General features: G+C 40.7%; 1 protein-coding gene across 1 annotated transcript in view; it reads right to left on the minus strand.

The window, feature by feature from the left end:
• Positions 1-24,411, minus strand: part of NYAP2 (neuronal tyrosine-phosphorylated phosphoinositide-3-kinase adaptor 2) — a 125,022-nt gene that overhangs the window by 46,820 nt on the left and 53,791 nt on the right. The window contains exons 4-5 of the mRNA XM_042820892.1: positions 22,060-22,358; positions 2,323-3,420 (exon numbers count right to left, since the gene is read on the minus strand). Of these exons, the coding sequence (XP_042676826.1) occupies positions 2,323-3,420; positions 22,060-22,358 (1,397 nt within the window). The remainder of the gene's footprint in view (positions 1-2,322; positions 3,421-22,059; positions 22,359-24,411) is intronic.

Below are 24,411 nucleotides of genomic sequence, written 5' to 3' on the forward strand. Positions count from 1 at the left end.
TTCTACCTCTACAATATCTGAGCACAAACCTGATCCTTCCTCAGTGCAGTAATCCCATGAGATTAAGTCATACTGTAAATACCAGATGAATTACAATCAGATTAGATGGGCAGTCTGTTCGTTTACTCAACACAGCTGCGCTCCAGAGTCTTTTCACCACTAGTCTCCATTTATAAAATGCATGCTTTGTCCCTAAAATAAGTGAACAGTGTTTCTATTTCATGACTCTTTTGTATTACCATTATTAATTACATTACTATTACCAGTGACAGGACATTTCTACTTCCTAAGGAGGAATCAGAATGCTCCTTGAGAGACCAAAGCTGTTCTTGATACAGATCCACAGGGCAAGATTTATTTTAAATATATCACTGAAATATCCTTTGATAGTCTGCATTCTATTTCAGTCAAGTGGAATACAGAGATCTTTTTGGAGTTTCGTATGAGAAAGACACACATCGATTTCCCGAAATTTCCCGGGTCTCAGCAGATCCATCACAAGTATTTCCATAGTTTCCAAACCCAGTACTTCTGCCTACATCAGTAAGCGTGAAATCATCACATTTGTGAGACTCAACGCTAGCTCTGGCATTTGGAGTTTAGAGAGAATTTCTACTGACTTATCAGTAAGAATTGTGTTTATTAATGTTCAGGCTTGTCTGCACTTTGCCAGAATCTCTCTACCATAGAATCATAGAATCACCAACGTTGGAAAAGACCTAAAAGATCACCCAGTCCAACTGTTCACCTATTCCCAATAGCTCCTACTAAACCATGTCCCTCAACACAACATCCAGCCTTTACCACGTCACTACACAATTATTTATAAATGCCAAAACACATCCCTCATAAAAAAGGACTCAAGTGAGCTGCTTACCAATGGGATGTGTTAGAAAGATGCCAGTGCACTTACTGGTACCACAGGCACCTTGTGATCAACCACTGCTCACCTGAGCATTACCAGAATTAGGCAGACCAAGGTAACCTGGCCACACCAGCCTGGGATGCCTGTGATCAAAAAGCAGAGGTGAGAAGCAGGTGAGCATTGTCCATGAATACTCAGAGCAGTGCTCTTGTGAGTCTCCTGAGTATGCTCCAAAGTGATGAAGTTCAGCCCTGACCTCACTGCTAGTAATGCAACAGAGCAGCGTAAATGCAATCAGTGGAAAATTCATCTCTGATCTCTATTAATTTATTAGCCTGGAAACAAGAATACCTTCTTCTAACAGACAAAAGCCACTACACTCTGTCATGTTACAGCTGACAAACAGGTAAAATGTAGCACTTGCACAAACGTAAAATCGGTTGTTTTTTGAAAAGAGCTTTTCTGTTAGGCAGGCATTAAGATTACAAAGTCATAAAGTGATTTTAAGGAAGTCACAGGAGAAAGCATACTGAGCACACTCTGCACTCAGACAAAAGATGTTATGGCTGAGTCCCACTGGAAGACACTGTCTTTTTGACCACTGAACAGGAACACTTATTTTCAAGAGAAATACCGGTGCCAGATTCTGTTTTCACTCACCTGTGACTCCTGCTAATCTCATTAGGAGCTTCCATATTTCACTAGCTCAGAAGAAGTGCTTTGTGTGTATACCTGTATGCACATGGGACAATGGTTTTATGATACAGCGTACTCAAAGTCAATATTGGCTTAAGGCTTTTCTACACAATTTCCTCCCATCCTTTCCTCTGTGTGTGGGTAATGTGTTTTAGGTCATGTTGGTTTTCATATTGATTCACAGTCTCACAGTCTCACTGTCACAGCTGAAGGAGATATTCTGTGGCACAGGACAGGAGGAGACAGTGGGAGGGGAGGAATGCTTTAAGCTTGTACCTCAGGTTTCCACCATATACATAGTGATTACTGGCAAAGTTAAGGGTGATCAGTAGAGGCCCAAAGAAACTACTGTCTAGATATTTCATTACAAGTTGCTCAGACAGTCATCCTTAACATCCATTGCAAAATTGAGAAGGTGAGATCCTGAGAAGATCCCAACTCACGTAGGACGGCTACGATGGAAAAGTTAATGAAAACTGACTCCTATTGCAAGACCAAGCCGTTAATTGTACACCTGTCTGACCAGATTTTGTAGTGTGGTACACGATTAAAAATCCTTAAGATATAAGAATACAAAAGCTAACTTTAACAACATTTACAGTTTTAATAAAATCATTTTTCTTCTAGTTACAAGACAATTATATATGGAGTTCAGGGTTCTGCAGTATTTGCTTTTTGCCAAGTATTAGATTTAGTAAAATACAGTGGAAGTTGTTATTCTATGAGTAATACTGAGAAAAATAATTGTATTAAGAACTTACTTTCTGCAGGTTCCTTAGATCTTCTGCCACTAGAGGACTTCCTCAGGAGACTTCGTCCTGAGGTGAAGAGGCTGGTTAATTCCTCCAGAGGACTGGTAGGTGTCCGAGAGCGGGAACTGCTCTGAGATGATGACCCGTAGGTACTGACTGAGACATTTACCATCTTTCCTCCTTCTTGCAATGTATTTCGGGCTGTAGAATGAGGCACTGATGGAGAGCTTCTTGAGAGACTTCCTGAATGTACAGAGTCATAAGGTGGAGGTCTTTTGAGGCTTAAAGGGGTAAGAGACCTACCCATACTGACAGGAGAGGGTGAGGCAGAGTGACTTTTAGGATAACCATGTGGAGACTGTGTTCTGTATAATGTAGAAGGATGAGGAGGTGAAGAGGTGTGCCCAGGGGTGCTAGTTCCATGAGATACCATCTGCTCTTTCTCCAGTTTTTGATGGCCTGGTGTATGAGGTGGCAATGAAGATGGAGAAGCTCCAGCTTGTTGTTTTATGTAAGACACGTTTTCTAAAACAGGAAGCTTTGTGACCTCTAGCGGAGTTAGAGGAGACTCGTCAGAATTTGGGGAACACTGCACTGGTGCTGGTGGGAACACCAGCAGTGGAGGTCTGTGAGAAAGCAGATTTGGAAATGGTGGGGGTATATCACAAAGCAAGCCCTTGGGAGTAGATGGCACTGAAGTCTTGGTGAAATCGAGGTCAGGCACTGTGGGAGTAGCACACTGAGAAGAACAAGTGTGATGGTCATATTCACATTGACATTTTGAATCTTGGCCTACATCATCAAATATAGGGTATTTCATCTCCTCATAGACTGCTTCACTTTGGTCATCTTCATCTTTTTTGAAGTCTCTGAGTATATTCCCAACCATTTCAATATAAACAGGCTCTTCTTCCTCTGTGTCTGGGGCAGGACTGCTGACCTGTGACAAGGACGCATCCCTAGTGAGCGGTGTCTTCATAGGGCCATGCTTTTTGATGTAAGTTTCATCAAAAGATGTGCTTAACTGAGTGTTTGGATTTCGTTTCGGCTTAGGAGGTGGAATCTTCTTTGTATATTCATCACTGTGAGGTCTTGGTTTGGCTGACACTGTGAACAGAACAAAATATAAATTCATCAGAAATATTTAACAATTTTGTCAAACACAGGATCACTGTTACAGTCTTATAATTCTAGAATGGATTTCATGAGACCAGCCTGTTGCTGACTTTTTCTGGTAGTGTATCAGTACAACACTACAAAAATAGGATCCTATTCTAAACACTCCTTATCTTCCCGCAAGAAGTTGTGACTCTCCAATAGTCAGCAGCTAATGAATGTTTCCCCTCCTCTGAGACAACTATTCTCTACCAAACTCTTTGGACAGGAGGACTTTCCATTTGTAATCATTATGCTTTTGAAATATCACTGTGGAATTTTAAAAACCCCAGAAGTTGCCAAAGACATAAAATTAAGTATCCAAATGAACTCATTATGGCTGCAAGAGAACACTTAAGATCCTGGACATTCACACTGGAATGACAGTGATGCAATTCGGCAGTAACACATTGATGAATCAATACTTTTTTGCTTACAGTAACATCTTGCATAAAGTACTATTGTCTCAGCACTGAAGAGGAAAGGAAATGCTAACGAAAACTATTGCAAAATGTCCTGTTGAGATAATTCTAATCATTTATCTGAATTCAGAGTCCTATGAATACACAAGACTTCAGTGAAGTCAAGAGAAACAAAATACTTCATAGATGGAGATCCTTCTGAAACATGTTTATTTAGAAACAATAGATCATTTTATCTGTGAAATTAGAAATCAAAATATTATTATGAAATTCATTCGCAAATGTTAAGGATTATTAAAATTATCCTTGATGAATTAAAGACAAATGAAGCTCATTTTGTTCTTTTTGCACAAATACTTAATGAAATATCTCACTAAATGTTGGGGTTAATAGAGTACCTCATCAAATATTTAGCTGAAGTCGGTTTTTATCCTACGTGGATTCAACAAACTAATTCAGAAATGAAATTTGCTACACATACTCAGCCTACTTTTTATTCCTGTAGGGTAAACAGTTCTTGATAAGTTTCTCCTAAACTTGTAAACTACATGCCAGGCTTAGAATGGCAGCTTTCTGTTCTTACCGGATAGTATTGCTCTATGTAATTTGCTGCCACAGATCTATCACTGCAAACTCAGAATTCAGAGAATTTCTAGATCCCATTTGCTGACCCAACAATCAGACAGCAGCTAGTGAATATCTGATGTTAAATCAACCAAGCAGCACTCATGGAGTTAAAAATACTCTTTTTGAAACAGCTTCCAATGTGTTCCCAAAGCCAGTGGCTCTGCCAGTTGCAAGGCAGTGTTTTGATGGCCTGCAAGGATGCTGACTGCATTTTGCTCATGAGCTTTGGTCAATGCCAGAGGAAGATTGAAAGCCAGCATTACTACTTTGTCATCCTTCTGCTTTATCTGTTAAATAATTCTTCAGTTCTTCTTAAAAGGCATAGAAATATTGGCAGCTGTTAAACAAGATCCTAGGTTTGTTTGGGACTAAGGAGACTTGGATATTCGTGTGAGCTTACAAATGAAGTAACAGGACTGCTGTTCATTAATAACATGCATCTAACATATAACTAATGTACAACAGAGCAAAAACAAAAAGAAAACTAGCCAGAAATGAAAGGAAAAAAAAAAAAACCCACAAAGAATGAGATTATACTTTCACGAGGGTTCCAATTAATGTGCTCCACTTTGGAGCAGGCTGGGGACATGCAAAAACTACTACAGATAAGCGTATTTGGTAGCTTGATAGTTTTCACTCTGTGGATATATCCTAATGTACTTTAAATTTGTCTTTTTAATTAACCCAAATTAATTTTCTTGAATGTCTAATGATAGACTTTGGGGAAGGAGATGTAGGCTACGTGAATCATTTGGGCTTTACAGAAAATACTACTCCTGATGTATTTGACAATACGATCAGATTTTTCTTGCTCTGCTTCCAGCTAAACCACCATTCTCTTTCTGTTTAGTATATTATTTGTATATCACATTCATACGAGTTCTACTGACATCAGCTTGAGCTCAGTCCTCTCTCCACACATTCCTTAATCTGATCTACAACTCTGGCAAATGCAATCTTCTTCAGATTGGTGTCATTAAAACAGTGACATTAAAACGCAGACTTTGCAAAATCACCTATTTTGGAAGAAGAGGCTTTCTGCAAATTTCAGCTCCCTATGCACCATGCACATCCTTAACATATACCTGAGATAGAAGTGTTTCCTATTCCTCTGCCATTCGTATATCCGTGTTCCCTGTTCCGTCATCTACATCTCCTAAGCTCTGTCGCACAGCTGCGTATCACCACTCTTCCATCTTTTATCTGGAGCAATGTTACTGACAGCAAAGCAATAAAAAATGCTCTTGTGCTGGATGCCATTCAATGCTAGTTTCAACTGATGTTTATTTAAACATAGAAGTGTTTAAGAATGCCATGTTTTCCAAGAAATTGCTAGAAATATAATTTGCCCCTTTCTTCCTTCTATTTTCACCATTTTTTTCCAAGCTGATGAGGTTCTGCTGTGCGATCTATGCCCCTCGAAGCGCTGGGGTTTACACAAACAACTTTCAGACATTATTACATTATAGACAAGGAAATGAGAAATGTCACGGTAAAATGAGTGACATTCTGCCATCTCATCTTGTAAAGTATTTTTGCATGGTTTGAAATTAACTGCTGCACTGACACACATAGCATTCTCATCTCCCATCACACAGTATGTAGCATTAGCCTAAAATATCTTGGTGACATTATCAACAAAAAGGTCAAATGATCTGGCCCTGCCATATGATCCACAGCATAAAACATGACAAGGTGAAAGATCTGCTGTCCTCTTTCCATTCAAAGCATTCTTTCTCTGCCAGTTTCCTTTATTAAAGCATCTATTTCCGGGAGATGATGTTATGAAGATCCTTTTCTCTCCATGATAAACCTCACTATTAAACCTAAAATTTAAAACTAAATACTTTAAATACTTTATATATACCTTATAGAGTTACCTTCAATCTGCTACTCAGTATTTACATTTGGTGCAGTAAGATTTCCTAGAGGATATAGAGCAGCAAAGAAATCTTTTATTATGATTGGGAAGAAAGGAGTTGCACAACACCTATTGGGAACTTCCTTCAGCTGCAGCAGGGCATTCAGGAGATGAACAGAATTAGCTTTGAGAATGCTATGATGCAAGACACTATGTTTATTGAACAAAGGTTTTACTCTGAAATGCTGCTCAATAGGCTGAATTCACAGCACCCACGGTTATGGAACACCTGCACACAAATTCCTGCTCTACTCCAAAATATCAGAGGAAAAAATAGGAAACCTGAAACTGAACAGAGCTGTGCAAAGCTAGCAAAAGGAGCAGGGAGTATTTGTACAGCTCCTGTGTTACCAACATTTGGCAGGGATAAATGTGCACAAATGCTGAAGCCCTGGCAAGAGCCCATAGCCAATGAAAGGAGATTATTTGGCAATCTCCTGAGAGGAACAGGCAAGATTGCTTTAAGTACTTGACATTTATCAGGCAGAAAAAGCATTCAGTGCCTGCTGGGAACATAAACTCCTATGAAAAGCAAACCATGCTGACATATTGATGATACACGTACCACAGTGTCATCTGCTCCAAATATGGGGTAATTAAGTGCTTTTCAATATGAATTACCATGTCCCCAGTTTGTTTGTCCCTGATAATCCACCCTGAAACCCTGCCACCAGTACTTCGTTGCACATGGGGCCTCACCCAAAGGTAAATGGAAGAAATATGAAAGTTCCTACAGACCTCTATAGGCTCTGATCTGGGTCTTGCTTCCTCAGGATGCTGCTCTGACAGCCACTGCTGTCACTGAGGGATGCAGCTCTTCCACTCCAGGGATTGTTCATTCACCTACTCCAGCAAGCTGGGCACTCCCATAAGTTGAGGGATACTGAGGCATAGAGAAGGACTATCATTGGTCTGTAAATTGAGTTTTCCTTTGCGGAGTATAGCAAAAATCCGCCTTTGCTTTTTCAATTAGAAATAAACTTGCTCTTTGTTAATACCCACAGGCAAGAAGACCCAGTTAATCATGACATTGCATGTCAATTTCTTGATCTACTTATAAACAGACAGTGCAGCTGAGTTGGCATTAGGATTGCCCAAAGGAGTTCTCAGGACCTGCAGACAGTGAGAAACAGCTCGTGGCCTGGGTTCCTCAACTACCTGCAGTCCCCATGCACTGCCTCAGCTGAGATGAGAAACAGGGCACCAAGCTGATGTGATCAGCTGGAGGCTGCAGAGACACATATATTCAATATTTGGAGAGTTTCTTTTGGACTGGATATTTTCAAGACCTCTCGTCCCAAATAAAGGTTTCTGGATTCACATCAATTCCCTACTCCCTTCCCTCTCCACAAACACCACATCTCCTCCATAAAATAGCCTAAGGGTTCTCCTAAGAGAGATTTTTGTCTTTCAGTTAGCTCTATTTTTCTCACCGCTTGAGAAGTCAGACGATAAGATGAAGGTGAGGACAATTTCTCTCTCTGCCAGGTGCCACTTCCCTAGCTAGTCATGCAAAACTGCCTCACGAAGCCCCTGTGGATGCTTTTATTGCAGAGCACAAAGGCAATTCGCTGCCAGGGCTGCAGGGACCAGCACAGAGATGCTTGGAGGACGGCGGTTCAGCAGCCACCACAGGAGCTGCCACTGCTGCCCAGGCTGTGGGAGTTCAGGTGCTGTGCTAAGGGCTCTGTCTTCACCATTCCTAATTGCCAAACTTACCACTGCTGAAGAACTGGAAGCACTACCAGCCCTGCAAATAGAGCCCAACTTCACTGAGTTTACACCTGTTGAGCAGCAACTGTCTGTATTTATTGGCAATCCAGTGCCAAGCAATTATCTGCCTCTAATAAACTGAAAGGAAAACCAAACACACAGGCAGTAATAACTTCAGTTCTGATCTGGAAGCAAGCGGCACAGTGCTTAAAACAGCCTTACGGAACCCCACTGAATAAGCAAAACATGACATTTTTTGAAATGAGATTTTTGTAGCACAAAGGTTACGTGCAGCTTTCAGACGTACTCAGATGATCCGTCTTTCATAGTTCATTTTGGAAATACAGAACACTGCTTGCCATCCTGTCTTCTTGCAGTATTTTCACTTGTTTCACATTGTTTTTTACTCGCATACTATATAAGGAACGAGTGAAAACATCTGAAAACTAAAATGGATTTTGTCATTTTCTATCCTTTAGGTGTTTTGCCAGCTTTTGTAGTTTGGAGACTAAGCTGATTTATTGCACTGTTCACTCAAACAGAATAAAAATACGTGTCCTTTTCAATTTCTGCAAGAGGCCACAGCATTCAATTTCTTTCTGAATAAAGGAATGATTTGAGGCCTAGCAGTTTTTTTAATTCTTACAAATATTATTCTAAATGCAGAAGAAATTAATCATGCTGTATTTTGAGGGATACCTCTATCAAAAAGAGCCTCCGGGAGTGAAAGGAAATGGAATTTCTTTAATTAAACCCTGAACTTGCTGGGTACTGAACCAAAGATGCACAGATCCTGATTTACAGCACACAGCTGAATGGAGAAAATCCGGCACTAGGGCTGCAAAGAACCTACGAGCGCATGTGTGTGTGTGCTGTAAGTTCCAGACCATAAGTAACCCCACTAGCTTTTATGAAATGAGCTGCTTGTTCAAAGGTGTGCCTGACCGAAAGAGCATTTGTGCACCAGTGCTTATAAGGGGTCTGATTTCATTATCTCTGAAGATGAATTTTGAATATTCTGAGTGAGACCAAATTTAAAAAGGCACAGTCCTCTGAACTGGGCAAAAGACTGGTACTCAGGAGACCCGAGTTTAATTTGTATCTCTGTCACAGGCCCCAGGGCTTCGGATGTCATTTCAGCCCTTAATGCCACTTATTCACATGTGTCTTTTGCCAGTTTGAACTCTAAAATGTTTTAGAAATGGTTTTTTGTTGTTGTTTATATCAACCTTTGCACAGCGCTCCCATCATCACAAAGCCACAGTAGAAAACAAAAGCAAATATTAAATGTACCTATCGGAGGCATCTTGTCTTGTCCAAGGAATTTTCAATGGCAAATGCTCTTACACTGAAGAGCCATAAATTATGTGCACAGACACAAACATCTTAGCACACAGCCACAGAAACATTAGCAGTGGGTCAGAGTAACATCAAAGAACGAATCTTTGTCATGAAGAAAAAACGGCCTTCAGAAGAGCACCATCCTCATGGACATGAGTCTTTTCTCTGCAAGTTACACTTTGGTTTTCTAAAACATGACAGTAGAAAAGAGCAAAGAGGGAAAAGAACACAGAAGGAATAAAATAAGCCCCTGATTCACTGGACCACCTTTGCAAGCAGTAAGTGCCTTCAGCACAGTGATTTCACACAGGACATATTTCTTCCCAGTCCTGGAATTATTTCCTCTTACTGGAAGTTATTTGGGCATTATAAAGAGGACAAAACTCTACTCAAAATGGAAGGACTAAAAGGTAGTGTCCTAAAATGATACTGATACCAAAATAATAATCCATACTGATAGTAATCCTCAGATGCCTCAAGGCTGCAATTAAGGAGACTTCTTGAAAATTACTCAGGTTGCTTTATTTTGACTACAACTTCTTCCAGTTTTTAAAATGAATGATTTCTGCTTCAATCCAAGTGACCTTGGTAGCAATATTCCAGAATGTAGTGCCTATATAACAGTAGGCCCTGCAATTAAATTAAATTGAATTAATTTAATTTGCATTAACTCACCGATACAACTAAAGAAACCAATGGGTACCAAGGTTGGAAGACACGCTGTATTCAGCTTAGGCCTGTGTCTCTGGGCCACAAAACCAAATTTGCAGCCCCAGTGCAACACCCTTTACATGCTATAAATGCCAAGTGACCCATATCTGCCTGGGAGCCACAAAAGCCATCACGCTGCCTGGGCCGGCACCTTTGCTCTGCATTATCAAGATGAGGGCAGATCCAGAGACTTCAGGACATTTCAAAAACTCAGGCAGTCAGGAGCATGCTAGAGGGAGTTTGTCCCCAAACTGCAGGGCTCCAGTGCAGAGTGACTTCCAGGCTTTCTCTTTCATATCCTTCCACTGGTCTGTACACCCAGCTGACACACTGGGTTTTGCTCATCAAGCTTACCCACAGCTAGAAGGTCTCCAAAAATTACCTAAGGGACAAAGTATCCTTCTGAATGCCCAGTCTCACCCTTACATATACTTTGAACTTCGTAGTTCTTTCAGAGATTGAATAATTGTTATCCCCACTTCATCCAGATAACGTCTAATAGGAAAAACAAAAAAGAAAATGGCATTTGAAGAATAATTACAAAATGTTTGTGATCACGCTTTTCTATACTATTCTTTGAATCTAGAAGTTATTGACAGTTGTCCCAGCTCTAGAAATACAGAAAGAACAAGGTTTGCTAAAAAAAAAAAAAGGGAAGTTCATTTCAATCATCTTTACAGAATCACAGAAACACCAAGGTTGGAAAAGACCTACAAGATCATCCAGTCCAACCATCTCACTAACTTTTTTTCAGATTGCAATGACTTCTGAGTATTCATTTCGAAAAATATCCTTGAACTCATACACCCAGACACAAGAGGCCAGGATCTATTACACTACATTTCATGGGTGTAACTTGCAGCAGTTCTGATGGAAGCAGGCTCTGAGCAGAGAGGTGAAAGCATTACTGGCAAAATGGGAATCTGAGTAAAGGATCCTTACATTAGCCACACAGGCAGCCACTGTTGCTGTGAAAGTGTTGCTCTGTTGTGTTTCAGATTGCCCGCAGCCTGCATGTGAAGTGGTTTTTGCAGCCTGTGCAGCAGTAGCACTAAGAAAAATAAAAATACTGAGACTGTATATAATCTCAAGGATTTCTAGATTTAGAAAGGTAATTGGCATAGGATCTCATCAATAGCAAGCATTAGATGAATTACATTAAGAGTATGCAAATAAAACTACTGAATCACGATTGCAGAGAAATTAATTTACAATGCACATTTGCCTGTTTGTTGGGGGCTCTGGTGCTCATCTGCAGAAGTCACAATGGAGTATGGAAAAGCATTTACAGACTGACAACATAATAAAGCCTTTCAGTTTTAAAGCAACGTTTATGGCATATTGACTGTCACCTTGGAGATGAAACCTGAACAGCTTTCACTGTTTTGCTCTAAATAGTTATCACTTTATTCTTAAAGCTACCCACAAACTCACTGCTACTCACAGTGAGAACTCAGGCCGAACTCAGCCCTCGCTACCCTCTACCATCTTTGCTATGGTACAACTAGCAGAGCCCAGTTCTAATAGGGCTGTCAGATAGTGTTATCTGCTGCCTCTCCTTCTCTACACCTACCCACCTGGAATCCTCCAAGTACCACCAAAAGGATGGTGAGGCTCTGCATTTTGTTTCACAGAACGTGTTGTGTGATAAACCAAGTTCCATCAACACATGCATCAGACACCAGTGTCATGTCAGTTAGGTATACAGTAGGTACCACTCTGATTCCGGTTAACCTTTGGATGTGCTGGGGCTTATTTACATGTTTTCTGCTGCCTGAAAGGCACTGATGGTCTCTGCAGTGTCATTTGGCAATGTTCACCTGAACAAAGGCATATATCAGCCTGACTGCAATTCCCAGGTACTTGGTTTGTACTGATTTCTAGTTATCATAGCTGAGGGAGATAATGAGTGAAAGCATCCCTGGCTGAGCTTCACGAGCTTCTCAGAGAAGGTGCAGTGCAGCTGCTTTCCAACTCCGTGCTCACAGAAACACTGAACAAAACAGACCTCCACAAGAGCTCCTGGCTCTGAGGGCTCTAGTACACTACCTACACCAAGCTCTGGAGTCTGAAGAAGAGAAAAGAAGAAAGAAGGAAATCAGGCTAGAGAAACACCAAATGCTTAATTAAATGGTAAGTTTAGATCACCTACTTCATTTGTTCAGAACAACATTCTGCATTTGCTCACTTGATTTAACTGTTGCTTTGGTCCATAAATATCCCACCCAGCATATTCTCAGTGACTATATGCAAATACTTGGATAGTTTGTCTTGAGATATGTGACTCTCTATTTTTTAGATCCGCAGCAATACCGGTCTTCTTCTTACAGATACAATACATAGGTCAAGCCCGTTATTTGCTGACATAAGTAGCAAGCTATTTGCCAAGCTTTTAAAATAACTGCAGCCCATTAAATCAAGATGGCAGACCCACTGAGGTGATACTGTGCATAACACCATGTCCTGGTTTCAGTTGGGACAATTGATTTTTCCTTCTTAATGTCTGGTATGATGCTATGTTTTGGCTTTAGGAGAAAAGCAATGCTGATAACATACCGTTGTTTCAGTTGTTACTGAACAGTGCTGTACAGAGCCAAGGATATTTCATTTTTTCAGCTTCTTGTACTGTCAGCGAGGGAGGGCTGAGGGACACAAGATGGTTGGGAGGGAACAGAACCAGGATAGCTACCTAAACTGCCCAAAACTTGAAAATACTGGGAAGTTGGCTGGGGGAGCCACCACAGCTTGGGGACTAGCTGGGCATCAGTCCAGTAGTGATGTGCATCACTTGTTTTGTGTGTATATACATATATAGAATTATCATTACCGCTATAATCTTTTTTCTCTTTCTTTTCTGTCATAGTAAATAGTTTTTATCTCCACTCATTTTTTTTTTCCCCAGTTCTCTCACCCATCTCACCAGGGGGGAGGGATGAGCCTCCCACCAGGACGAGAACCCAGCAGCTTTCCCTGTCCCTTTTTCCCTGAAGTCCTGTGGCTTTTAAGCCATCCTTCTCATCAAGGCTGCTGCATGAAAAGCCTCTCGCTGCCACTGAATGACACATAGAATCACAGAATCATAGAACTGCTCAGGTTGGAAAAAACCTTAAAGATCATCAAGTCCAACCATCCGGCAGACCTGTCTCTGATGAAGCTCACATTTCAAAACAAAGCACAACGCTGATCACAGAGGTCAGATGAGTCACCACAGAAAGAGCAGCAGGAAAGCAAATGAGCCCTGCTGGAGCAGAGTTCATCCACATAGGCACTCCTGCCTTCACTGGAAGGACACAAGGTGACCCTGCAGAAGCAGTTTCTGCAGGTTGTCATTGAGCATCTTTTGGGGTGAATATAATGATAGCTGAAGTGGGCAGAGCATTGTTAGAGCAGCTTCCAGCACACAGCAGTGCCTGCAGGCATCACACCTCTGCGGTCAGAGGCTGAGCAGTGCTGAAACGCTCTGTGTAATCGGCTTAGGAGAAGAGCCTCACAGCTACTCATTTTACTTCCTTCTCTATAGGGGTGACTTCTCTCTCCTCCTCAACTTTAAATAAAGCTTTGACAAAATTACAGACAATTCACATTATCAGCTGCCTCCCCCTCAAAGCTTCTCTGTGTGCCTGGCATCTACAATTTTATCTTGCTTGTTTTTACAGAGGCCTGCTGAAACTAGTAGAGCCCTGTTGATCTGCAAGAGTCCAGTAGCCTGGCCTAACTACCATAATTTCACCTGGTATAGTTGCACTGTACATGGCAGTGCCATATTGGCAGTGTTGTACAAGACTCCAAATAAGCTTTAAGAGAATTTTCTCCTTTCAAAGACAAGACTTAACCTCACTGTGTCACCTCAGAAGTCAGAAAGAGGATGAAAGAGAAGCAAGGAGCACAAAAAGGGACAGAGGAATTGTTGCCAGTGACTGTTCCAAAGTGGTGCCAGAAGCTCACCCAGGCTGTACTACTAGAAACAAAGAGGAGACTTGATTGAAAACAAGAACCCTAACAAAAGAGAGGAAGGATGCCAAGAAGCAAGAGACAGAAGATGGAACAATGAGAAAAAGATCAGCTATAGCAGAAGTGTTTGGAAAGCTGAGGTAAATGAAAGGTAATTAAAGCAAGAGTAAAGCACCTGTTTAACCTGTTTAAGCAACAGGTTAAAGACACTAAGCTAATATCAAAGGGAAGAAGCAAGCATCAACTATCAGAATATGACTGGAGTGGCACAAGTGCAGCCAACATAATTTATTCCCATCTTATTTACCAAAATCCAAATATTAAGAGACTTCCATTTTCACAACCAAAAACCTATCTCATGAAAATTCTCCCATTTGAGGAAAGAAAGAATCTGTAGATCTGCAGCATTATCAAACTTACCCTACATCAAGATTTAGAGCAAAGTTATGCTTTTGTATTCTAATAAGAATAGCTCTCTTTGCAGCCACGCAAGAAGGAGAAGATGCTATGAATCTTTTTCATCCCACAAAGCCCTCATAGGCTGGGTTGGCTCAGATTATGCTGCTCCTTACATCACCGCGCCAGGAAATGATGTTAAGTGATGCCTCTTGATGATGTGAAGTACATGTTCCAGCATTTTCCTTCTTGCATTCCAAGCAGGATCTGAACCAGCAATTAATTGCCAATAGCACCATACTGGATTTCAGAGGATGTTCTTTTTTGAGACACCACAAGTTCAGAGCTTTGGCCACTAAAATTAGCACAAAAAATTGTTTGTGCTTGTTTTGCTTTTTAGTGCTGTTTTTTTTTTCTCCTCATACCTCTACAAAAAGTCCAGGCTGGTACACTGTACTGACCTGCAGGGAAGTTGATGGCAGTGCAAAAAAGGAAGCTGTGCTCTGCTAAGCTATCATTGCTGTGCACATTATTCCTACACAGCACTGTTTGCACACATACAGATTGAAAAGTATAAAGTGCCAAACGCAGTTGCAGCATGTCAGGCATATGTTGCTTGATGTCACCCAGTATTAAGCCAAATGGAAGAAATAAAAGCACCAATCCAGCACATCCATCAAGACAATTAGACTCTAACAGTCATTAGAAAGAAATTACCAATGAAACAAAGGACATCCATGACTGGATCTCACCTGGAGCCAGACTTAAATCTCTTATGAAGTGTTACTGCTAAGCACTGTGCATTCCCAGCAAAGCCAACATGAGCACAGTGTGCTTGGCTGCCAGAATCAGCCTCTTGGAAGGAAATCTTTCAGTGCTCAGTTAGGTTTCACTCCATAAAGACTTGTCTGTGTGAGAGTGGAGTTAGGGCACCTGTGAAAAATAAAGTAAAAGGAAGAGGTGGAAAGCCAACATATTTGCTGTGGAAAAAGGAGTGCAGCTGTATTCTGTTCTTTAATTCCAAATGAGTTTTGCCAGACACCTCTATTACTATGACCAGCTCTAAGAGTAAACAGGGACTTTAGGTTTCAGCCTGATCCCTCAAGCCCTTACTCATTTGTCCGCAGTGTCTTCAACAGACAGTGCCAAGACAGTATGGAAAACAGAAACGTATCATGAGAAACCCAAAGTTATTTTTGTAGTTTCATAGGCATTTCATTTTACTTAACATATTCCGAAGGGCTGTCAAAATGAGGCAAGAAAATTACCTGGGTCTCTCCTCCCCCCCCTTCTGGCCTTGTTTTCTGGGCTGCTCAGTGATGCAAAATAATGCAAGAAAATCTAGTGTTTCATAGTATTTCAGCTCACAGGTGGAAATGCTGAGAAGGCCCATTATTGTGGTTCCTGGAGGTATAAATAAAATAAAAAAATGTAATATGGTCATAAATATTATGACTTATAGGGTTGTTGGGTTGTTTTTTGTTTTGTTTTGGTTTGGTTTTTTTTGCAGTCTCGCAGGCTTGACTTACAGTGACTTGACAATAATGAATGGATTTACTGACACCGTAACCTTCCAGTTACATAAGGGTTGTCTGTCCAGGCTGCAAACTAACCGTGCAGTGGCCAACAGCACCCATATGACAGCTTTCTGCAGGGACTCTTTCTTCATTGTGGCCTTTCTGGTTAAGATTATTGACTCATACCTCAGGAGGACAGTTGATGTACTTCCAGGGCTGAGCAGGCACTAAAAGCAGCCTAGTGACTTCCACATGATGTAAAATCTGTGCTAATAGTCTAAGCCAGCTGTGTGAATCAGTGGCTCATGTTTCCTTGTCTGTTGGCATGACCAGAGACTATGGTGACCCTATATAGCCAATGGAACTCGGTGAGAGCAACCTGGAGTCTCCTACTCCATATGTTTGTATTATACCCAGTGGTTTGCTAATTCTGGAGCAGCGTGGCGTGCATTCAGAGCTGCAGTTTGGACCAGGAGTAGCAGCCAAGCTTATTAACTCCCCTGAGCCCTGACCCATTGGGAAACACACTGCAGAAAAGCTGACATGCTCTATAGGAATCGCCTGAGTTTGTCAGGATGTCACAGCCCAAGTTCAGAGCATGCAGCCTCTCCCTGGACTGGCTGCATTTACAGCCAACATGGTAAATAAGCACAGCATTCCCTGTACTCGCTTTATTAAGGCTTTTCTATTACCAAGAACATCACGCTTCTGTCACCCTTGCAAGTAGAGAGATATCTGTACTACAGGGTGGCTTTACATTCAATTTTGAGTTTGTTTTTCTTTTTTTTTTTTTTTTAAAGGTGAAGTGCTTCTTTGAGCAAATGAGTAACATCCTAATCTGAAAAGAGACACAAGAAATAAATATATAGAGCAACTTTGTTAAATTAAAAAGAAAAAAAAGATACTAAAGTACAGAGGATGGACTAGCACAGCATAGCTGAAGAACCAACTGCCAATTCTGGGGCACAAGGCAATTCCCAAGTCAGTAACTTGATCTTCATGTTTTTTACCACTGCTTGGTCTATTTTCTGTTCAGTGCTTGCAACTTCCATTAACGTTAATGAGTATGCATATGTGCCTTGAGGGTAAGAATACACTCCCTTTGTGGCTTCAAAACTTGTTTATAAATCCCTCCAAAAATCACACTGTGTTCATTGTTGAGTGCAGAAAGCTATTGTAACAGCTATTAGAACCACTGCTTCCATTCCTCCCTTCCTCTTGCCCTCCCTTATCTGAGGGACCAGAAAACAAACCTGAAAGGATGAAGTGCTGTAGGAGATGGTACATACAAGTATGCAACTCAGCTTAGGGAGCTGCATGAAAATCAGCTCTCTGCAGAAGGGACAAACTGAAGTCTCAGTAAAAACAAAAAAAACCAAACCCCAAAGCACCAAAATACTACCACTACCATCCCCAAAAGCAAAGCCCTAGAAAATCTCAAAGCTCTTAAATACTAGAGATAAGACAAAAATCTTTGCTTTGTGCTTTCTACTAGAGAGCAGCTCAGTGGGAGCAAGCTGGCCTAAAGACTGGAGACACTGCACCTGTCCCCTTGCCACTGGGACACCAGGGCAGACCTTTGGAGTCACATGCAGAAGCTAAGGACCAACTCCACTTCACTGCACTGACATTAGGGTATGTGCCTTCTGTCTCTGACATTTGACTTTTCCCTCAATTTCCAGCTCCTTTCTCCCACTGTGTACAGTTTAAGGTCAAGCCTCACAGTTTGGAAGAGATAGATTACACTGTGCAAAAAATAACATATAATGCAGCTCTGAGATCAAGAATGAGATGAGTGTATGGGCAAGAAGATAGGCACTGCTTCACATGTGGCTGAATACTGGCTTGCACTATCCCTGCATAGCCCACAGCCACACGGTGACACGCACCCTGCATGGCCAGCCATGGTGATGCCCAGCCCTCGCTGAAAGGCAGCCCGAATTCCTGCATTCTGCTTCCTGGGCACGGGCTGGCAGGCCTGGCAGGAGGAGGGAGACAAGCAGGCAGTGCAGGAGCAGTGACATCTGAAACCACCAGAGCTCACCAGTCAGTCCCTTTATATTTTTGTTAGGTCTCAACAGGGCTCTGTAGTGATATTTCTTCCTTTAGCAGGCATGGATAAAAAGATGCAGGACATCTGGCTGTAAGGAAGGGTACGACATGGTCCTAGCAGAGGGTACAACTTCAAAATCCACGTTAAATACACGATTAGCTAACGTAAAAAATAAAAAGAAAACAGCACCTTTCTAAGACAGTGAAAGCTCTAAAGCTCTTCCCTTGAAGTTCTGTTTAATGAGAGCAGCAAAAGTTCAAGTTTACAAGGCAGAGACACCAATCTAGTTGACAGAAAACTAGATTTATGAGAGAGACCAGCTGGACTGCAACCCCAGTTACAGTTACTGTAATTGCTTTTCTCCGGAGGATAATTTTCCCTACAAGTTGCCCACTTTCAGAGATTGCTGAGCAACAGACAGAGGCTTCCTTTACGTGGACTCAGAAAGCAGCAAGAACACCATCTCCTTCCACATCAGGTACTCAGCAGGAAAGCCCTAAACGAATTGAATGGGTTCCAGAGCTGGGATCCCTGCAGTATTTTCAGTTATCAGACCTAAAGCCGCCATGGTCTCTGGCAGGAACAGAATTACAACAGCAAACAGCATTTTCAAAATCTGGCTCTGAGATTTAATGGACATTTGTGTGCAGGTTTATGTGTACATGCAAGCACACACAACTGGCATTTACATTACATGTATAGTAATATACACACGTAATATAAATGTATATTGTGTATACATAAATTACATTACATTTTATGTGTGTGTATTTTTATTTATATGTTAGGTAGATGCCGTCCAGATTACTAAACAAGTTCAGAAAATTTTAACAGAAAATATTTTTAAAATGCAGCTCATTTATTTTCATTCATTTAGCTGTTGCAGTAGGTCTGGAAACCTTTGATGCGATTGTTGCTGGTCCACAAGAAAAGCCATCACCTGAGGTTGGTTACATTCATCAATTAGGCTGTTTTATGATTTCCTTTTTCTATAAGTGGAGGCACTGGAAATACATCAAGTAGTTAAACTGCATTTTCTCATTAAAAAGCCTCTCAGGATCAAGATTAGACCTGCCTTACTTGCTGAAATACGTTATTTAAAATTATGTTATCTAAAAATTCAGTTCACTTCTCGCTTCCAATGTGTGATATAAGGGGCACAGTCTGCTGTTCCTACCAGGGATTGAAAACCCTGCCTACGTTTCTAAAAACAACTTTCTAGAAATCTGTCTCAGAGAAGAAACGCATTTGGTGGAAGGCTCTCAGTGGGTGTATATGGGAGGCAGCCGGAAAAGTAAAAAAGGAACAGCGAATTTTAAGAGAAGGCACAGAAGCATCTGTGGCATCACACCAACAGAAACGAAGTCAAGTGAAGGAGAATCAGGCCTTCACTTTGGAGATTGCTCTTGCAGATACAGCCAAGGTAGGCTCGGTGAAACACAAACAGAAGTGTTGCCGCACTACTGCATGATGAGACGGGGTCAACAGGTGTCATCACAACTTAAAAGATCTTCACACTCCCACAAATATGGAAGCAAGAGCATTTATAGAAAAGTTTTTAGAGCCTCTGTGTCTGTTACAGATGTTACTTGTGTGTCAGGAAGAAAAGATCTTTCAAGCTCACAACCAAATTTTTCCTGCACCTTATTTGTGCACCGAAGTCAGACTCATATCCAAACACAATCTCCTGTTATGATGGATGTTGTGATAAGATTCAGAATTTTGACTTTACTACAATTGGGAAAAAAATAAAAGTTACCATCAGCAACTGCTTTTGTTGTTATGAGCTTGGATCACTATCAAAAAGCTGAATAGAAACGAATGGTGAGGGCTGTCCCCAGCTGCCTAGGAAATGCAGCAAATTCTTTTTGAAAGTAGCCACCGGGCCAGAAAGTAGATATTATAGTTTGAATTATTCTGCACTGCCATAAAAAAATGAGTGTGCAACAATTTCTCCACAACTTCTTTGTATAGATTCTACAATAGTTGATGGAGAAACAATGGAGTTTTTCTTTATTGTTTTCCCACAGTTCCTGGAAAGAGCTGTAGATGTTTAGCCTGGAAATGCTGTAAGCATATGCAAATGCGTGAGAAAAACATATGCATGTACGAGTATTTATGTACAACACAGGCAAAAGTAACTAAAATTCAAATCTGCATCTTCTTGGACTTTAGCACCCAAAAACCTCCCTAGGAGAGTATGAAAAGCATTTTAGAAGCCCAACCTGCTCATCCAAACACAAATACTCTAACATCTCTGGCAGTATCTCAAAATCTAAAGTTGCATTTCTTTCTTCAAAAAAAATCCTACCGTCTGGTTTCAATACAACACTTTCAATACAACACTTTGGTGAAACCCCCCTATGTTTGCCATGAATTAAAAAGACAAAATGGGTAGATGTTCTGAACACAGGAATATAACAGTATGATTAAAGGGTTCTGTCAGTTCAAAATCTCCAGGAACAACTTCATGATAATCCAAAGGTGCCCACAGCTGTATGATATATAAACTAGCAGGATGAACAGAATTCAGATAGCATATTAAGCATTGCAGAGTTTCTCAATACTCCATGAAGGCATTTAGTTACACTAAAAAGATAACATTTATGTATTATCTTCCATGACAGTGATAAATTATTATTCATTCACCAGTTCTTTCCAGAGTTCTCACTATGAATATTCATCTCTTGATGTTAGAGCCCATTTTATACTGCTTTCACTGCAAAATAAGCTTCCCTTAGCCTCTGTGATTCTTGTGCAGTTTCAGGGAGAAAAAGCACTAATAAATACTGAAGAACTATAAACATACTTGAAAATGCAGTATTTTTTAGACTAGCTTTTGAGCAACTTTAGAGCACCTACTCTTCGTAGCATATTAAACCAAGAAGTTTGTGTCATGTGTTCTGTTTTGTATTAAATGAAAGACTTTAAATACTATCCAATACGAGATATTAAATCTGTGGCACAAACCTGAATAGTTTCTATGTAAGCTTTAGTCCCACATAGTTAAATTGTTTTTATAAAGGGCAGCTACTTAATGCTTAAGATTTTTCTTGTTAGTCTGATCAATGGAGTTAGTGTAGTGGTATTGCAGAGGATAATATCATATGCAAAATAACTGCCAACTGCAGTACTGTTCAGCATGTGTTCATCCTTGTAAGCATAGACAAACATGCTACCAGCTGAAATCCACATTCCTTTGCATCTTATCACCAATGACCTTACGATTTAGATTTACTTAGAAGGGGTTGCAGCATATGCATAACTAAGCAGTATTTCAGGCCACAACAACAAACAAAAGAGATGTTCGCCAAGAGCCTGACATACTGCACAGGATGTCAACAGTGGTATCTAACACTGCAGTGAGAAAGACCAGCACCAGCCAAAAACACTTGTCCCTAAGGTTCCTCCTTACAGTTCACACTGTGAAATAGTCATCCTGATATTTCCTAGCAGGGAGTACAGCTGGTCCTACTGCCACACAAAATGCATTTCCAGCATGAAAGAAAGGAAGAAGATCCCTATACAGTTAGTTCATCTGCAGTAATTCACAGCAAGGAAGGGATAGCCCTTTACTTATTTGTTGAGGAAGATCCTCTCCAAACCATTAGTTTGTACAGTGCTAGTAATCACGGTGGTAAGTCCTCAGCTGGTGTGCAAGTGACATTATTCTATATACCATCTGACAGCAATATCTTCTTCACTCCACTTTGAATGCATTCAACTAATACCCTCATTGTATAAAAAAGGCTAGCGTAAGTGGTATGGTTCTGTAAGAAATGTTACAAGTTGGCCATTGCCCATTGGTCTAAAACCTGGAGAACAATGACGCAGGATATTTGTGCTGGTACAAGAGAGACATACAATACCTAAACATAAGATCAACTAATTTTAACACGAGTCTATAAAAACTTTCTTCTAAAGAATTATAGTGTTTACCTTCAGTCCTGTCCGGTAGTTTCCCACTCTTACTTGTTGTTCCAGTGTTGACTGTTTCAGACGAGGTGCTCAATTTGGTGTTGGGATCTCGCTTAGGTTTTGGTGGTGGCTGCTTCCGAGAGCTGCTACTTTCATCATCGGTTCCTCCAACAGAATGAAGAGATTGGGATCTTACGGCAAAGCCACTGGAACAAGGATGTGGCAGTCTGTCCTGAGGAGCAGGCATTGTCATAAATCCCATGCGGAAATGCTTCCCCACGTAGCTTCCTTCATTTCCTCTCACTACTTCTCCACCTATGCTGTAAGAGAAAATACACACACAAGTAAATAATCCAGCTTTGTCTCAGCTTTACCTAAAACCAGGGCCTCAGTTTGCCCTGCATTGAGCAGAGTCTACTTTTTGCCTTGTAAACAAGCTATGCACTTTCTTTAAACCAAGATGACTACCAGAATGTAGTAATGAGTTTTTTCAACACAAATTGCCAACAAGTGAAATGTAGATAGACTGCTATGCACTCACTCCAAATTTTACAATAAGAAATTGAGAAAGGCTTTTGTTCAGGTTTCATAGCATTGTAACTTGAAATTGCCCACAGAGCAAAACTCAAACATCAGAACTCTAAATGTGACATGAGTTTGCCAGTAGGGCAAAGAATGCTACTCTAGAAATGCAACATTGTGCACTGATTTGCACTCATCTTTAACTACAGACATGCATAAATATCTTGGGAAATATGGCTCTTTGGGCCTAATCAATCATTCCCCTTCAGACTAAAGAACAGTTAGAGAAAGAAATGCTGTAAAACTTACTCTGGGACATAGAAAACTGAAAATAAACACATGAACCTGCAACATGAGACCCATCACACTAGTAAGGTGCAAATGTAGATGATGAAAAGGTAATGAGCTGTGGCATTGCAGGAAAAAAATAACCTCCAAATATTCAGAAATACAGGTAAAGAAGAAGGAAAGTTCAGCTGAAACAGGCACTGTCATTTCAAGTACTGCACTCTTTTGGGGATGGCAGCACTGAGAACCTGGTATTATTTCTGCTATGCTCCTACATGCTTATCAGTTCTGAAACACAGTTCTTACTGATGCTTATACTGCTAACCTTCAGCACATTACAATTAAGGCCATTCAGTGACCATGTAAAGAAACCCAGTAATACACACAGGTCAACACAGCCTCGTTTGCAAGGAGGTTTGAAATGGTACCACTGCAGGAGCGTAGAGATGGCAGTATGAGAACAGTAAAGTCTCAGAACACCCTAATTACCTCCTGTTTCCCCTTCACCCAGAATGAAGCTGTGAACAGGGTCAGTCTGCTCCTCTGTAAGTTTCCTGCCTGATGTTGCCCAGGGCTGGTGTAATTTACTTTGGGCTGAAAACATCTTCTCTAAAAGACAAGCACATTTCTCACCAGTTCTTTTGAAGAGTGAATAAGGTCACTTCATTCCCTGATACTGCCCCTAGCAGATGGTAAATCTTCATCTTCTTTGTGGGTTACGTACAGACTGTTGTACCCAGTTGTAGTAGAGCATCAGATTGGCACTGTGCAGTGCATAATTTTGTGTATGGTAAAGCAAAATCTTTATTATTTTACTGAAGTTTCTGCATTTTTATTTCAAGTGCTGTTAATAGAGAGATCTGCTTTCTAAATTGGTACCAACTGTACAGTTCTGAATAAAGATGCATCCAGAGGTACTGACACATTTCCACATGCACACACACAAACCTCCTACACACATGCATGCTACATGTACACACACACTGGTCCATGTTCAAAACCCAGTTATTACCAAATCCTAATTGGCCCCAGTTCCATGGGGATTTGCAGCCAGAAAGATCAAAAGGTAGAACTCATTAATTTGAAGATTAATAAAAAACCTGCAGCCAATTTTAGTGATTAACTATGCCTCTACTAATCTTTCATAAATGGTTCTGAAAATAATATAATCCTCTAACACTAGACTACAAAAAGTGCCTGCCACAGTATTTAAAGAAGATTACTATCCAAACATGCTGAAGAACACAGGTGGGGAGTCTGCTTCCTTCCTTAGGTCCATTGTATAAATTACTTTTAGCAAACAAAATTTCAGTTTACGATGTACCTGACATTACAATCCTTACCATGTTCCTCCATTTACTGCACTTCTGCATGAAGGTTCTTAGCTTACACATTATAGGGCAGATCCTGTTCTGGATGCACTTACAGATATCACAGTGCAGTAAAAGGTTTGAGTCTTCTAACAGTGCACAGAACAGTACTTATATTAGGCTTTTTTTTTTTTTTTTTTTTTTTTTTTTTTAATCCAAACTTGCATCTTATCTTCTATTCCAGAAATAAAAA

The sequence above is a fragment of the Centrocercus urophasianus genome, unplaced genomic scaffold (assembly GCF_019232065.1).
Source record: "Centrocercus urophasianus isolate 14NV4802_14NV808 unplaced genomic scaffold, USGS_Curo_1.0 seq_19, whole genome shotgun sequence".
Classification (NCBI taxonomy): Eukaryota; Metazoa; Chordata; class Aves; order Galliformes; family Phasianidae; genus Centrocercus; species Centrocercus urophasianus.